The sequence below is a fragment of the Athene noctua genome, chromosome 4 (assembly GCF_965140245.1).
Source record: "Athene noctua chromosome 4, bAthNoc1.hap1.1, whole genome shotgun sequence".
Lineage (NCBI taxonomy): Eukaryota > Metazoa > Chordata > Aves > Strigiformes > Strigidae > Athene > Athene noctua.
Window position 1 is genome coordinate 26,915,816 of NC_134040.1, and position 16,871 is coordinate 26,932,686.

General features: G+C 38.7%; 1 protein-coding gene across 9 annotated transcripts in view; it reads right to left on the reverse strand.

Moving 5' to 3' along the window:
• Window positions 1-16,871, reverse strand: part of APBB2 (amyloid beta precursor protein binding family B member 2) — a 192,777-nt gene that overhangs the window by 66,317 nt on the left and 109,589 nt on the right. For 4 of the 9 annotated variants that reach the window (XM_074904699.1, XM_074904698.1, XM_074904701.1 and 1 more), the window contains 4 exons: window positions 6,060-6,268; window positions 910-972; window positions 407-492; window positions 231-291 (listed from right to left, as the gene is read on the reverse strand). In XM_074904699.1, the coding sequence (XP_074760800.1) occupies window positions 231-291; window positions 407-492; window positions 910-972; window positions 6,060-6,268 (419 nt within the window). The remainder of the gene's footprint in view (window positions 1-230; window positions 292-406; window positions 493-909; window positions 973-6,059; window positions 6,269-16,871) is intronic. The other 5 variants (XM_074904700.1, XM_074904703.1, XM_074904704.1 and 2 more) reach the window with 3 other exon arrangements.

Here is a 16,871-nt window from a genome sequence, read left to right on the forward strand (position 1 = left end):
TTTCTTGGCTTACATGATTTTAAAATAAGTCACATTTGCCTGACCAAACTGAATGAAGCTTTAAATGTGTAAATTCCTTTGATGGAATTAGTCTTGCGTGGTCAATCTACATTGTGCCAAGAGGAAGAGTACAGTTAATTTCAAAACACAGGAGATGTTCTGCACCTTGCAAGTTATGTTTACAATGGCAAATTTTTAATTGTTAGCCCACTGTGGAGCTTCTTACAGACCTTGGCTTCTGGATCACTGTTGATGCTACAAGAATCATCATCATCAGATTGTGGACCATTTCTGTCACAGAAAAAAGAAAAAAAAGAAAAAAAATGTATCTTAAAATCATATAAAAATAACAGCACAGCACAAAATGGAGCTGGTCATTCCATGGAGGCTTCTAAAGTCATTGTACCTGAGCTTCAAAGAGGCATAGCGTAACGTTGCTCCTTCAAACTCTTTCAGACTTGGGTCTGGGTTCACAGTGGCTGCATGCAGATCCTAGAGATAAAGGTAGTGCTATTAGTATAGTATTAAGTGCTATTAATATGGTATTAAGTACACCACTATGTTATTTCTTATTTCAAAGGGAAATTAAATCCTCCCTGCAAAGAAGCGATAGTATTTCTGGCTGAAGTTGAAAAGAGGCATGCATATATTCTCAAGCTGGATTTCATTCAGTGCAGGCATCTTATTCATGGCAGTTGCCCTGCTAGTTTAGACTGAATCCATTCCAAGTGGAAAGATCAGAAAAGGCAGCATGTTTGTGAGCTAGACATCCCTAGAGTACTCCCATTCACTTTGGCCTAGGTTATGAATGACATTCATGGAAAAATAAAAGGGGAAAAAAACAGCCACTGCCATGCAAAAAACAAGGGTAATAGTATTAAAGGTTCTAAAATCTGACAATATACTTGCCTTCCAAATGTCACTATTAATCTTTCCCCCATTCAGTACAGCAAAATCACTCCATGGCTGTTTCTAGACACATAATTATTCACACAGGAAGAAGCACATTGATAAAAAAAAAGAAAAAGAAAAAAAACACAAGACACTGTTGTTAGCATTGATATTTACAGGATGGGTTAGGGAACAGATCACCTCAAACTTCAACTAATTACTCCACTATACCATGGCATTTGGAGGAAAGGGGAGAGAAGACATGCCTCTAACAGTTACTTACCAAAACAAATGATTGAAACAAGGAAAGTTAATATAAATTAGGAACAGACAATGAAATTACTCTTTAACTATGATCTTAAAAGCAAGCAAAATGAATCTGAATATGAATGTTGGCCACAGCTGCTACAGCCTTTGATAAAGAGCAAATTAAGGGGAAACATTAGGATTTCCATTTGATTGGCACTTTTATTAAAAGACCCTAAAACTACTGGAACTAGAAATACTGAAACACAAAGATATATACAAGGATAAGATACACACAAGGCAAAAATCAAGTATTTCTAGAAAGAAAGCATAAGAAAAGGACAGTGAAGGGAAGGAAGATTAGTAAGGAGTGCAGAGAGATTTCTTGCTGAAAAAGTAGTTTTGTAAAGTCTAGCAGCTTTTTTTAAAAAATGAACAAAGCAAAAAAAAAAAACCAACCCAAACAAACCACCCACCCTCTCATTTTCCATTCAAATTTCTCAAAATTTTCAGAAGCATTCACTGGTATACTCAAGCAAGTAGCAGTGCATTTAGCACTACAGCAACCTGAGATTCATCCATCTCTGCAAAGCCTGGGAGGAGCTGCTGACCTTGGAGCTTCCCCTCTCCTGTTCCCCACGAGTACAGAAATCCCAGAGTCCTGAACAAGAGCCAGGTGAGACATGAGATTTGGTTGCTGAGATCCAGAGCCACCTCCTCTTTGTAGCTTCACCGAATCAAGTACTCCTGTAATTACTGGCCCCTTTAAGATGAGCTCTCCCAGGCTGTCCTGCTCAGCCCCAAGATGAAGTGGTACCTATTAATATGGTCCAATGATTTATTTTCAAGGTGAACCTCTCACCTCAGAAGTGTTCTCAGTACACCCCCACTGTAGGAATTATTCGTGAGACAACTCCCAGGAATAACTCTTCCCTAACACGCCTTCAAATTAACTGAGTTGTTAATTCTTTTCCTACTAAGCCCCTCCTCTTTAATTAGTAGCTGTGAGTGCTTATGTTACCTACAGAAGAGCTTCTACAGGTGATTCAGGCCTGGGATGAGTCAGGCTGTAAGAAGACACAACTACCATCATCAAATTCTGCCATGATCTCAAAGAAGCTCTTACTATAAATTAAACCCTGTGGCTTTTTCTCTGCACAAGAAATGAGAAAGAGGCACTAAAATCTCTAAAATTTGGATGAGAACGTTACAAAAGACGAGGCTTCACAAAGGAAGCAATTTGGCAACACACAGGAGAAAAGAGACGTCTAAAACTAAGTCAAATGTAATCAGCTGTGCAAAACCAAAATACATTTTCATGCTTTTGAGGGGGAAGAAGAGAAGGAATGTTCTAGGTTATTCATATTTAGCATTTATTAGCATTTTTGTTAAATCTGCAAGATTTTCGCATAATGCTTAACCCATAATTGCTTTGGATTGAAATTTACTGATTATCTTGCAAAAGAAAAATTGCCTTGCAGCCTGTGCAAAAGTAAGACATTTTTGCTTTTTTTCCTTTTTAAAACCCTTTTTGCCATTTGTATGCATTACAGAATCGTTCCTCCCTAGCCATTTTTTTCTGATTCTCTCTTCAACAATAGTAAGTAACTGCTTTTCTTTATGCTAAATATCCAGAGTAAGCTACAACATAAAAATGGCTGACTTGATCTGTTCTTTGTTGACTGCCCTCAGCTGTGAGCCACATTCTACCAAATGAAGCAAAGCTTCTGCGTAGCACATCATTTAAGAGACAGTGACACAAAATAAAAAAAAAAAGGAAACAAGACAAAGGGTAAAAAGGCATTACTCGGGGGGGGGGAAGGTGTTTCTAAATGTTTATTTGACAAACTCAGAAGCTGAAAGAGCCCAAATAAACTCATCTCAAGACTAGCACATGATGCTTCACAGACAAATGTGATAAAAGTATTTTTTATGGACTTACGAAAGCCTATTGGGACAGATATGAAATGCTACCAATGCCAGACTTCAAACATAGATTATATTCTTTCACCTCCCTAAAACCTATATATCCCCCAACCTTTTCAGAAGAAAGCAATACAAATTTCAGAATGTGGGTATGAGCTAAACCAGCCCTCCCAAACCAGATTATCTCAGAGCACAGGCTTCCAAACAGCAATGAGGGAACCGCAGTACACAGCTGACACGTGGTCCAACTTGAAGCTGGAAGCTGTCCACCACAACTGCTGCTGCCAATGGTAGTGCTGGGATAAAGGCATTTGGGGGCCCTATTCTAGATCAAATTCCACATCTTTTGTGAAGTGTCAGACTGACGGTATCACAGACACTCAGGTTAACCCTTCATGGGGAGAGTCAGGGGGAGCACTTGGGGCAGGCTGCAGTGAACAGGGGCTGAAACCACAGGTTAACCCTTCATGGGGAGAGTCAGGGGGAGCACTTGGGGCAGGCTGCAGTGAACAGGGGCTGAAACCAGTATCACCCACAAGTGAGGTGATTAGGTGCTGGCAATATTCATTGTGGAGAGATGAAAAACCAAAGATTCATGATAGCTGACACTGTTAAACCTAGATTACAAATTATTTCATTACCTACTGCTATCTTTTAACACCACACCATGGCTTATTTCCCTCTTACTGCTCTGTACTGGGGTTCTGCTCAAAATCAGCAGAATCCCGAAGGATTCTTCCTCTAGTTCCCTCCTCACAAGGAAACACAAGACTTTTCCTAACAGTTCCCATTGCAACTCCAACTACTCCCCCTCTCTGTAGCAGTTTCAGTATTTGGCAGTGCACAAAGTCCCAAGCCCAGTTCACATTCTCATTTTGAACTCCATTACTGTAAGCCTGTTGGTATTGTATTGTAATGCTATCTTAATAACCACTGAGCCAAAAAAATCAGTATTGTTTCGATAATGATATATAAGATGCTTATCAGTGAATACAGAAACCTTATCTATATCTGTATCTACAATTAAAATAACCATATAATATCACACTAATACAGATTTTGGATACTTGCTTATTTTCTGTATCATCTTTTACACTACAGTATATGGTCTTAATGCTGCCACAGAACTGTATATGCATAAATTGTTGCTGGATCAAATTCCTTGCTGAAATACAAGTGCTGTATCAAAACCTAGATGAGCCTACTACATACTCATATACATGGCATTTTGGAATGACCCCTCAAATGTCTTAATACACCTACATCATATTAAGATCTATGTTGTTATAGTTCATACATTTCACATTCTCCAAGATGCTGCTGAGAATTAATGATCATTATTTATAATCACAAACTATTCTTCATTTAAAGCAAAAAAAATTGTGAAATGTTAAAAGTACATCTGCCACATTACCAGCATGTCTGAAATTTTCATTGTAAAGACATTTTAAATAGATGCAGAAAACCAGTTGAAATGGATATACGCATTTTCCCTCTGCAGTTTTCCAACCATGCTGATTTCTTGGGTTTTGTGAAAAGCATCTCTAACTTACTAATCAAATCCCTGTTCTCCATATTTTAAAGTAAGAAAAAAACTTAATTATGAAGTTATATCCCTCACATGTACATTACAGGAATTTATACTGGAAGCATGTACAGAACTTTACATTCAGCATTTCTGGATTTTTTTTTTTCTTGTTTTCTACCTGAACGATAACTAGTGCCGTTCTTTCTCCATGAACCCTCTCAGAATAGTTTCCAGCATGCTTGGTGCACAGTACATTCCACGGGAGCTTCACTGATGTAAACCATAACTGAAAGGTTGTGGTCAAGTTTGCAAACCTTGTAAGTAGCATTTATGAACATGTGGGAGCAATCTTTCTAAAATAATGAACAAGAATGCACATGTTTAAGCCTATACAGGATAAAAGTTTTAAGGTCAAGATGGCAATACATACTTGAATGTCCTTAACTCTTCTTAACTTTAAGTTATTTTGGTGCATATATCCTTAAAATCAAGAACAGAAGAAATGCCATACCTAAATACATTTAAAAAAACCCAACAAAAAACCTAAGGATTGCCTGATCCAAAACTCAAAGCTAATACAAAGGCTTCTCTTGATTTCATAAAACTGTGGACCTTCTTCTGAAAAGTTAGTATGAAAAAGAATTAATTTCAAAACAATTTGATTTTATATTAGTATTTCATTCCATGTAAGTCTTCCCATCATACTAAAACAAAATTATTTCATTTTTTGAAGCATACTCTTCTTTTTGATAATTTATTTTTCTACTTACATGACACAAATCAACCCTCTGGTTTGTGCCTGAAAGGATTATTTTAAAAGGTGGTATCACATACTGATTTTTCAGCACATGTGGAACAGAGAGTGCATTTCTTTCTGTTTCTAGTTAAAGACTGACTGCAACATAGTGATCTGCTTGTGGAGATATTTTGTACTGGCAGAATGTTAAGAGACTTACACTTGAGAATACTTCATATTTGTTCAGAAGAAACTACCCTGTAAAGGAACTAGTGTCTCAAATGAAGACTCGTATGTCTTTGCGTGATACTCCTACCAAGTGAACCAAAAAGAAAGATCAAAGTGTCCAGCCAAAAGACTGCTATAATGTGCAAAAAATTTATGTATCCTGTATCCAGATGATGCAGCAATGCTTCAGAGCATGCTACAGAAATGCAATAAGTTTCACATTCATCAGGCACTGGCTGTCTAATTTATCTGAGATATGTTTGATTTCCTCCTACACATCCAAAGTTTAAGATGTTTCATGAGGAACAGCCATTAGAAAATGCACATAGAAAATAGATACTTACGATATCTTACCAATCTACAAATGGTTACCCCAAATATCTGGGATATTATCAGACCTCATATTCTAAAGCTCAGTTTAGCTAACAGTTGAACCTGCAAGTTCAAAAAGTTATTTCCATTTTCTTTACAGTATGCAGCCCACAAGAAGACACAGTATGTTACCTCAGTTTCTGGAGTAGGAGACGGAGTAATGGAACCAAGCGATCCTTTTCGTGAGCCCTGGAGATCCGTTGAGATGGTCACAGGACGCTGCCATTGAGTTGTTCCTGTTGGTATATGCCAGTAGTAGATCCCAGCAATATCATTGATTTTCTTCCAGCCAGGGGGTAAGTCTGGGTCTGTCTGAAATGAATGGTCACTCCATATATCTGCTGGGAACAGGGGCAGGGGGGGGAGAAAATGAATCAATGTTACTAAGACATGAACAGTTCTTCCATGGGTCTGCACCTGATGCAAGTGATGCACAGCTGGTACTGCTGTTACACAGTTTCTGTGTAAATGAACACCAGAAAAACATATGGAATTACTGAGGCTCAAAGTAAGGTGGTTTGACTTGGCCTATAAAAAGAGGGAAAAAATAAACTACTTACCAAAGAGCTGTTCTAATATGGCAGCTATCTAATACCATCAAATAAACTAGCTCTTGTAATAAGGTTTAGCTTCAAGTACATTGAATCACAGCATATATGGAAGTATTTAGAGTTGTGGTGTACTCTATCCTCTTTATCACAGTACCCTCCCTTATCAATGCATGGCAGCAGAGCCTATATTTCTGCTAAACAAAACCAAACACCCCACATCCCAACTAAACTGCACTGAGTTTACTTACAACATCTAAAAGGAAGCTTGTTCAAAATGATGAGAACAGAATTGAGCGATCAGTTTACACACACCTTGGCTGTCACAAGCAAACATGTTTTCAGTTGGTTTTATAATGGGGTAGGAAAAAAATTCAAAACTCATCCACAGTGCCAACAGAGAGATGAAATACTGACTCTATTGAAAAACCTCCTACTGACTTAAGAATATGACAGCAATTCATACTGTAATTCACAGAATCATCTACGTTGGAAAAGACCTTGAATTAGAGACAATAATTAGAGACATTTGTGGATTTATGTGAGATTATAGATGCATATAAGTGATGTCACTGGTGGAGTGCATGCAGTGCTTTTTAGACAGGCGGGGGTATCACCTGTGTGCAAGCAAGCTGCACCCCAGCAGGGGCAATTACCTTCTGCTGCGTATATACTTTCCAGAAGCGGGTGATGGAGTCTGTGCTGTTCTAAACTTCCAAACTAAATTGCTTTGGTGGTGTCAGGATGGTATATGCTGTTAACCAGCTGATACGGTCTACTCCAAGGACCAGCAAGCTGCAGGGAACAACAAGTAACCTCCTGGACTGATGTTTCCACCAGCACTTGAGCAGACATGATGAAGGCTGACACCAGCACAGTGAACTGAGCTAGCAAGAAAAAACCTCAAGAATAAAGGAAGCACCATACCAATGAGCCATAGCTTATCTAGCATGGTGCAACATGTTTCCAGCCTTCAAAGTCCTCAAAACACCCTGAGTGGATGACAGATGAATAACATGTTGTTACATGGCTGTTCTTAATCTCTTTTCTGAGTTAGAAGTTTCTTGTTAATTTATCCTCAAGCTTCTTTCTTACTACGTGTTTTATCATGGTTGCTTATTTCTGAATCTCTCTCACTTCTGCTACTCACATTTAGGCACATACACACACACAAATGGCATGATAACTTGAAATAACAATTACACTCCATGTCACAAACCAGACTATTTCTTCCCCCAAGCCACTCAGCGTTCTTAAATTACTTATTTATCACTTGAGGTCTAATCTGAGCAAATTCCATGACAAAAACTAGACCATATCATCACACCTAAATTCACTGAAGAGTCTTAATATTGGCCCAGTATCTGAAATCAGCAACATTCATATAATCAGTTCCAGAAAATATTCTAAACACCCCCATCTAAATGTCCCCCGCTGTAGCCTCTATTCCACTGAAGTACGCAGTTCCTGAATCCAAGGTCTTACATGTTTTAAAGCCCATTCATCTTTGATCCTGCTCATTTGTGTTCCAGCTGAACAACTCAGTTGCACTCTTCTCAGCCATATAAAAGGAAAATAGAAGCAAAACACTTCCAATAATTTGACTGCATCATGCAAAAAGTGACATGCAAAGATCAAATACCTAAACATCACAGTGAAGTATGTGTGGCAACATCTGGAAGTCCAGATACACATAGGTAAGTTTAAATAACTTGTTCATAAAACTCAAAATATCACAATAATGACAGTGTTCATAAAACTTACATATTGGGCTTTTTAGTGCACGTCAGAATAGGTAAATAATAAGCCTTTGTTATGCAGAGAGGCAAAGCTTCAGATCAGTTCAGGTTCATAGAGTTTACAGTATTAAACAACCATACTTCAACATACGCATGCGTATGCATGTATTCATATACACAGTTAGAAAAGTGTTATGCTATGGCTGCATTACTCCTTTCAACACAATGAACCAAAGAAGAAGAGAAACCAGAGATGCAGAGGAACCAGCATACTGGTATTTACTGTTGTAATGACATGCAGTACAAGAAAGACCTAAACAGAAATTACTTTGAAGTAAAAGCAGACAATCATAGCAGAAAGAAAACTGTTAACCCAGAGACTCAAAACAAAAACATTTCTGCAACATTTAGTTAGAAGAAAAGAAATTATCTTGTATGTGAAAGAATACATGGAAGGAAATCACGTAAAACAGCTGGGAGCACTCTGGGATAAGAAAATATCACCTAGCTGAGTAATACTTTGAAAACTTATTAATACAGCTTCTATAATACAGCTGTACTAATAAAATTAATACAGCTCAGGACATTCAAAGATTTGCATTTTCCACAGAAAACGACTATGATTTGACATCTGTGCACAAGACACATGTTGCTGGTGTCCAGGTACACCTTGCACAGAGGTACCGAACTCAGACTATCTGATAAACATGGTTGAAGAGGATAGTGCCAGATTGCGTGTGTTCATACTGAAACACATTCCTTGTGTTAGCTATGCAAACCTACCTGTAAAAAATGAAATGTGGGTGTCCCCCAGCCCACTTGCAAACACACCTCAGTACTGGAGAGCCTGGCAGGAATAACCTTTTCACAGGCTGTGATTTCCTGTTGGCATGAACTGGAAAACCTCCCTAGTTCAGTGACTGTTCTAACAGATGAAAGCACTCGGTGTACCAGTGAAAGGTAATGAACCATTCCAAGAGATGCCAGCACAAGAAAGATAAAATAAGAGTCAACATACACAATCTGACAGGACAGATGAACGTGCTTATGACATCAGACCTACTACAGGACACCAGTGGCTTTTCTTTATTTGAATATGGAATTACAGGTAGTAAGGTAATTTTCCTCTGTATCTGAAAGACTATTCGATAGCATGACACTGAGTCTAAGCATCTAATTTTTGTTGCACTGGCCAGTGTAATAATGGTCCCTTATGAGGGCAGTGTTTGGTGCCCAGAACAAAATGAAGGCACCACACTGACATATATCCCGTTACATTCAGGCCTTTTCAATCCCAATCTTCTTGTAGAAGAGAAAGTGACAGTCATAAGATGTGGGAGAAAGGAAGCAGGTATCCATCTGTACATCAAATCAATTCTGTTGACATGGCATCAAACAACTTGCATGAAACAAACCCAAGAGGAAATAGAATTGAACACATCAGACTTCTTCATCTGAAACTGAGAACTCTTATGTCTGCAAGGTTTTAGAGGTAAAAATGTTACATGGAAATGGTTCCTTCTGGTCTGTGGATGACTAAGTCTGCCATTCTTTCTCAGTGGCAGATGATTCATAGTGATCAGGAACTTTTCTGTGATTCCCTCCTAGTCGTCCCCAGGAGGTGAAGATGTACCTGGCATCTCCTGGCCTTTCCAAGCTACTGATTTGTTGACGAAAGATCAAGGAACCAGGATCATATGATTCCTCATAAAGTTTCTGGGATTGAAAGTATCATTGCTCTGGTAATACAAAAAGCATGGCTTACTATAGAAATTTAGTGCATGATTCACAAAACTGATGTATCTTTTTGTATTGGGGTTGGTTTACCTGAAAGGCTATACTGTAAGACATTTCTTACATAAAATGCACAAAGCAAAAGTAGTAAGAAAACCAATACTGAACTAGAATAAAAGAGCCACTGTAGCTAAGCTGTATGAGAAAGGAGACACTGGGATTCTTTAAGAAACTTGGATTCATATTATCTGTAGAAATTGTCTTTCTACAGCAAGAAAGAGTCAAATTCTTACCAGTGGAAAGACTATTTTAAGATGTAACCAATTCAAAACTCTGCATAGGAATGAGGTATATCTTTACCCAGGTGTCATGCAGATTTACATAGTACTAAAGACCTTTGAAAGCCATCTCTTCTTCTGAAGAAAGACCTTACTGAACAGGGTGGCTCTACTGCCTACATACACTCTGGAGATAAAGTCCAAAGTCAGCCTTAATCACAGGAGACTGGGCAGTCATCTTGCAGCTGATCCTTCACCTCACTTTCTATCCCTGCCCAAGCATAGGGTGCATGAGAGCCATCACTAGTGAGACAGGCTGGCACTCATCCCATATCTGCCCACACTGGCATGGGTGTGCTGACAAGTCTTCATCAGTAAGCTGCTACCTGGAAACGTGCCTAAGATAAGTGTGAGCTGTCACCACCCAACTTCTGAAACACAGTGCTGCCCAACTTAGGTCAAACATAGTTAGAAGTTCACAGCTGGTCTTCTGCAGGCAGATTCACATGAAAGGACAGGTCACAAAGAATCACAGAATTGTTTACGTTGGGAAAGACCTTTAAGATTATAGAGTCCAACCATTAACCTGGTACTGCCAAGTCCACCACTAAACTACGTCCATAAGTGCCACATTTACACATCTTTTAAATACCTCCAGAGATGGTGACTCAACCACTTCCCTGGGGAGCCTGTTCCAATGCTTGACAACACTTTTGGTGAAGAAATTTTTCCTAATATCCAATCTAAAACTTCCCTTGTGCAACTGGTGAACGCTTCCTCTTGTCCTATCGCTTGCTATTTGGGAGAAGAGACCAACACTTACCTCGCTACTTCCTTTCAGGTAGAAGACCGATATTTTTTGGTTGGAGTTTTGTCTCACGAACGACAGATGATTAAAGCCTTGTCCATATGGGGGAGAAGATCCCCTAACTGGCTATACATGGGGATGTTATTATGGAAGAAACAGTAGAAGAGACATGGTAGAAGATTCTGAGGACTAAAATAGAAGATAACATGAAAACATAAAAGATGTGATTTAAGACAAGAAGCTAACTTCATCTGAGGAAAACTAAAAAACAGAGTGGACTTCACTGGGCTTTCTTGTCTTTGCCACCTTCCTGCACCAGGACCTCAAGTCCCTCACGAAACCAGATCTTTCCTCTCTACCTAAAGCTTGCGTAGAGTTGGTGCCATAGCCCCTTCTTATGAGGTCCAACACAATGGAGCACAGGGCTGCTCCCCAAAAACCTTTGGCACTGGTCTCTGCAGAACTCTGAGAGAACTCCCTTGCTGCACCCTATGCAGCCTCCACTTCATCTCTTCAGAGACTCAGTAACACATATATATATATATATATTTCTATAATAGAAACATTTTTAAAAGAATTGGAAAATAATGAAAAAAAAAAGAAATAATTAGAAGTGAGATCCCAAGGGGAGGGCAGTACCTGCAATGCTTTACCATTCCCTTTTAAAACCAAACAGGGAATTTGTTAGCCATCTCTCATTAAAAATTAAAATAAAAAGCCAGTAAGACCTTAAAAAAGTACCAAAGAAAAAAATTTTCTTAAAAAAAGGTATAAATAGTTGTTTCAATTTTTAATAAATGTACAAAGGAATAAAACAGTCTGAAGCGATTCCTGTTTTCTGAAATTGTCTGGTCAAGTTTCACTCAGAAATAAATGCTTATGTCTGATTTTTGTCTCAATGGCTGAAACATGGAGCCTGTAATAGAAAAATACAAATAGAGCTGCCATCCCAATATTATTATAACTGAGGAGAGCAGTTAAAACATCAAAAATACTAGAAAAATGAAGTTTGTTACACAAAATGAAACTATTAATTTACTTTTCTGAAACATCTAGCAACAGAGATGTACCTCCACAAAACCATAAATACACCATATTTAACTGGTAATTCTGGATGGGAGAGCTTGGTGAACACATTTTGTATTCTAAAGAAAACAGGATAAAGCCCATATAATGTAATATATTGCCGTTTGTAACTCGCTTCTCCAAATATCTGCCTCTGTCAGTTACCTGATATAGAACGGTGATAAATTCCATGCTCTAGCTATAGTTCAGATACTAAGTTTGCCATAATAATAGGAAATTTTAGTAATTACATTTTTATTTCGTTAAAATTATTTTACTATCTGAGGCTGATCTAGGAAACAGTTAAATATTGAAAAGAGATGGTAATAAACAATATAAATAATTCATTGAAGAGCACATGTAATTGGTGACCATCTCCTTTGGCACAAAGAAGAGTTTTTACCACTTTTATTGCTGTTTCAGGGGAAAGGATAGTAACCAAATTGCTGACATTATGAATCACTCTTTAGCCCTTCTTCAATTAAATATAAATTAAAACTACAGCATTCAACAGGATCTTCTGGAGCAAACTTGTACAGTAAATACAGACCACTTCTTTTTCCATCATTTTGAAATGCCACAAACTGTTCCCTCAACAGGCATCTCATGTAAGGCAAGATTAACACTCACCAAGCACAATTCGTATCAGTGGCATCATAACAGATGCAAATAGTACACTCTGCATCTAAATACAGTGCAGCTTTCCAGCTGCCACTCCCAACTATGTCAGCACTGTTCTCTGCTGATGTAATTTGTGGATATTTCATAATCAGAGACTAAGTGCCATGAAGCTGCAGCAGCTTTTAGCTAGTCCAGGCTTTCTTCGGCAGGCACAACTAGAAATTCCTTTCATTGAAGACTGAAGGCAGTCATTCAGAAGCAAATACAGATGGATAGAGAATGGTAGGCACTCCAAAGGCCCTTTCCGTAAAACAGGAATGCAAAGGTACAGCACGATATATTTTAATCTAACAGCAAGTCATATTAAAGTTTGGAGACAATAATTACTCATCTTTTTTTAAAAAGAACTACACTGAAGTAAAATGTTCAGTCAGAGCTGATTTGGTATTATAACAAAGGTGGAATGGAAGAGTATTGACCAGATGCTTGATTTCCCGAATTCTCTTATCTAGGAAACTGGTTTCTCTATTGTTCGTAGCAAAATGTGTATTTATCAGCCAAAAACAAACCAAATCCTCCACCTACCATTGTCATAAATTGGTTTATTACCAGACTAGTACTAAAACCTGGTTGTATGACATTGTGCTTGTGCTAAATTAATCAGGATCTCTTCTTGATAAAGACTAGAAATATGATTTCAATAACAAATCTCAACACTCCTGGAAGGAACATAATTTAGCTCCTTCCCTTTTTGAAGGTAAAATGACTAGTGTATTTACACATTACTTAGGACTGGAAGAAAAAGATCACATTATGTGATAGAAAGAAAAGCTGATAATTGACACAGGGAAAAATGTACCAGCAATGAAGCTGTATGGGAGAAAAAAAAAAAGGCTGTTATAAACAAACTTTCTGCTTTCATTCAGATAAACCAACAAAAATGGATAAAAGCAGCAATCAGGTGTTATGTCCATTTCCAAGAGAACTTGGTGGTGATGACAAGTAAGGTGCTGGGGATGGAGACCAAAGAGTGAGTGCCTCTTGGCTTAAGTCCTTGTGCACCAGGGAACCAGAGCCTCAAACCTGGTTCACTAAAGGCCAAGCAAACCTACTTCCTGAACAAAATACTCTTAAGCAAAGCAACAGGTCTAATGCAATACATTTTGTATTGAACTGGGAGATGTACTTGGAAAAATAGACATGTATTTTGGATGCACAGCTCTTCTTCGGGTGAAAACAAATCCTACCAACCAGCATGGCTGGGCACTAAATTATGGCCAAGAAGAGTACTCTTGAGTAAGAGGAAACAGAGCCCCAAAGGCCTCAAGGTTGGCAGTATACATGACTTCAAAATAGAGACTGTAAAAAGTGCTGTACAGAGCCATCAGAGTGCTGGAAATTCTGAACCCAAGAGTAGTATAGTAATAGCACCTATGTCACAGGACAATTTTAACTGTGGTATTTAACAGGTTAAAAGCACTTTTTTGGAAAACTGGGAGAGCAGCCAGGTAGATTCATAGTAAAACAGAAAAATACATTCAGTGCAATCTGAGAGGTATCACTGTATCATTAAAGGGATGTATGCGTTTTGCTTTTTAAGGGATTCATTTACACATATGGGCCTCATTTAGCCTACTTGGAAGCAGCAGCACATGTAAATGCACAGCATCCAGCTGATGCAAATGCAGCTCTGGAATTAGTGGAAGTGCCTGATTTTCAGTCACTCTTTCCATCTAAGACAGGCTCCTTTCACTGAATGGTAGCAGAATGACCAAGTGAGACCAACTTGTCTGCAAGGCTCAACAACACTTGCAAGCACTTGATCTGCATTATCTAAATAGGTAAGAAATAAAATACCCATACTGTACAAAGATAAAGATGAGGGATCTCGCAGTTTTTTGTACTTCTAGCTTAGTTATCTCAATTCTTAGGACTGTTTTGTAACAATTTTTATTCTGTAAAGGATCCTCTGAATAAAAGGGATACCATCCAAACACAGGATTTGATCTAGACACTGATTATCTACCGCTGCCTCAAAAGTGTTTTTTCACAGTGAAAAGTTAACTGGAAAGTTCAGCATCCAGGCAGGAAGCACAATGATCCAAACCGGAACACTTTCAAAGTTCTCCAAATCCAGAGAAATAATCTGGCCGATAATAAATCTATAAATCCACTTCTGAATCTCTGGTCCTTCCATTGATCACATTCCAGCAGTAGGTGCACAACGTCAATGAAGGAGTTCAAACTGAAATGCACCTTGTTTGTAAATAAGAGATCACCGAAGTTTCCTATGTCAAAAATTGCAAAGAATGGGATGGTGACAGGACGCAACAATATGTTGTCCTAGCGTTCAGGCAGCAATGGGAAACCACCAGCTTCAAATCTGACAGCTTTCTTCACTGCTGGGATGAAGCATAATGAAAGAGTTAGATCATGATATCATGTGCATGTTACAGATGCTGTCTTTCTGGGCACACAAGGAGAAGCACAAGAAAGGAATTTGGAAGACAGGAGGATAAAAAAGTTTTATTCAAAAGGAAAGGAATGGGGGAAAGTGTTTATTCCTCTTCTGAACTTCCAAAATCTTGAAATAAAAATGTTTTCCTTCTGTCTTCTGGGCCTGAATAAAAGAAAAACGAAACAAGAAAGAAAGCCACAGAAACTTAATCTTCTTGAGAAGATGTCAATAACTTCATCAGATCCAGGATTTGCTCCTAAAGGGAGCATATTCCTCCCTTATCCCATATGTACACTGAGATCAAGGCACGCATTGGAAGAGAGGGGAAGACATGTTGTATTAATGAGTGAAGGCAAACAAAATTAAAGGAGCATTCTCCATTAAATAGCACAGTGGAAATAACACAGGCCTTGAATACTTTTATCCCATTTATTTCCACAGTGGGCTTAATGTGCAAGTTTAAATTCCTCAAGTTTAACAAAAACAAAGATGCCAAAGACAAATTTTCTTCTCACTTTGCACACACTATAGCATAATCACTGGTACCACCTACTCTCATAATTCACAACAATAATAGTCAAGCAGGTAGTCTCACCTAAGCATCATTGCAAGAAGCATGAATGCTATCTCAGAAACAAATGCAGCAAAAATGCAAGCCACTAGGACAAGTAATTATAAATCAGACAAGCCTGTCTAATTTGGGGAACATTACTCAATGAGGAGTGATAAACAGCCAGAAGCTGGTCATTTGGCATGGTCTCTTCTCACAGCATGCAACTGGTTGTCATGACAACCCTGTCATCCTCCTCGCCGCATGTGTTTGAGGAGAGGCAGATTCTCAAACAGGTTCCAGAAAAACGTGCTGAAATGTTGGATTTACAGGCATACACAGAACCAGACACAATCTATGCCAAAATGAATTATCATTTTGATCTGTAACATAAACCACAATCAGAAAAGACTGAATTCTTAAAAATCTTAAGGAAGATTGGGATGAACTGCCTGTACTATCTTTTTCATGTAATGTGATCGTCATTCTGCTGTATAAATCATGAGTTACTACAGGCATACAAAGCATTCAAGCAGAGATGACTAATCTTAAGGAAGAGAAAGGAAAGCAGATTTGTCAGCATTCAGGAAAAAACCTACACCGCTAACCTACTTGTTTTGACATCCTGGCTTCTCCTCCCTTTCAACCACCAAACCCTAAGCTGTTGACATAAGGACCGAAGTACTAGCACAATAACCAAAGAAAACCAAGGGCAAGTGACTTCAAGAGAGAAGTTCAGAACTGTTGATGACAGCCCTGGACAAGTACTCAGGATGGTACCACCTGTCCAGCTTACATGGGATAATTTCAGGGTTCTGTGAGGTGTCTGCTCAGGGGCCATACAGCCTGAGGTCCAGAGTTGTAGACGTGAGAAACCAGCATTGCACCTTGTGTTTACAGGAGTTGATACTAACAGCAGCAGCAGTAGGGAAAGGTACCACAGAAAGACCATGAGCAAAGGTCCATGTGCTCCTTCCTGGAAAATGGGCCAAAAATAGTTAAGAAAAAGACTAGCCTGTTGACCAACCAAAACCACCCAGCCACAAAACAAGAACAGTCCAGCAAAGGAAGGAAGACTTGGAAGTGACCTGAACTGTAGTCTCAAGGGGGCTGTGTGGCAGAAGCTGTGGACCACAAAGAAGC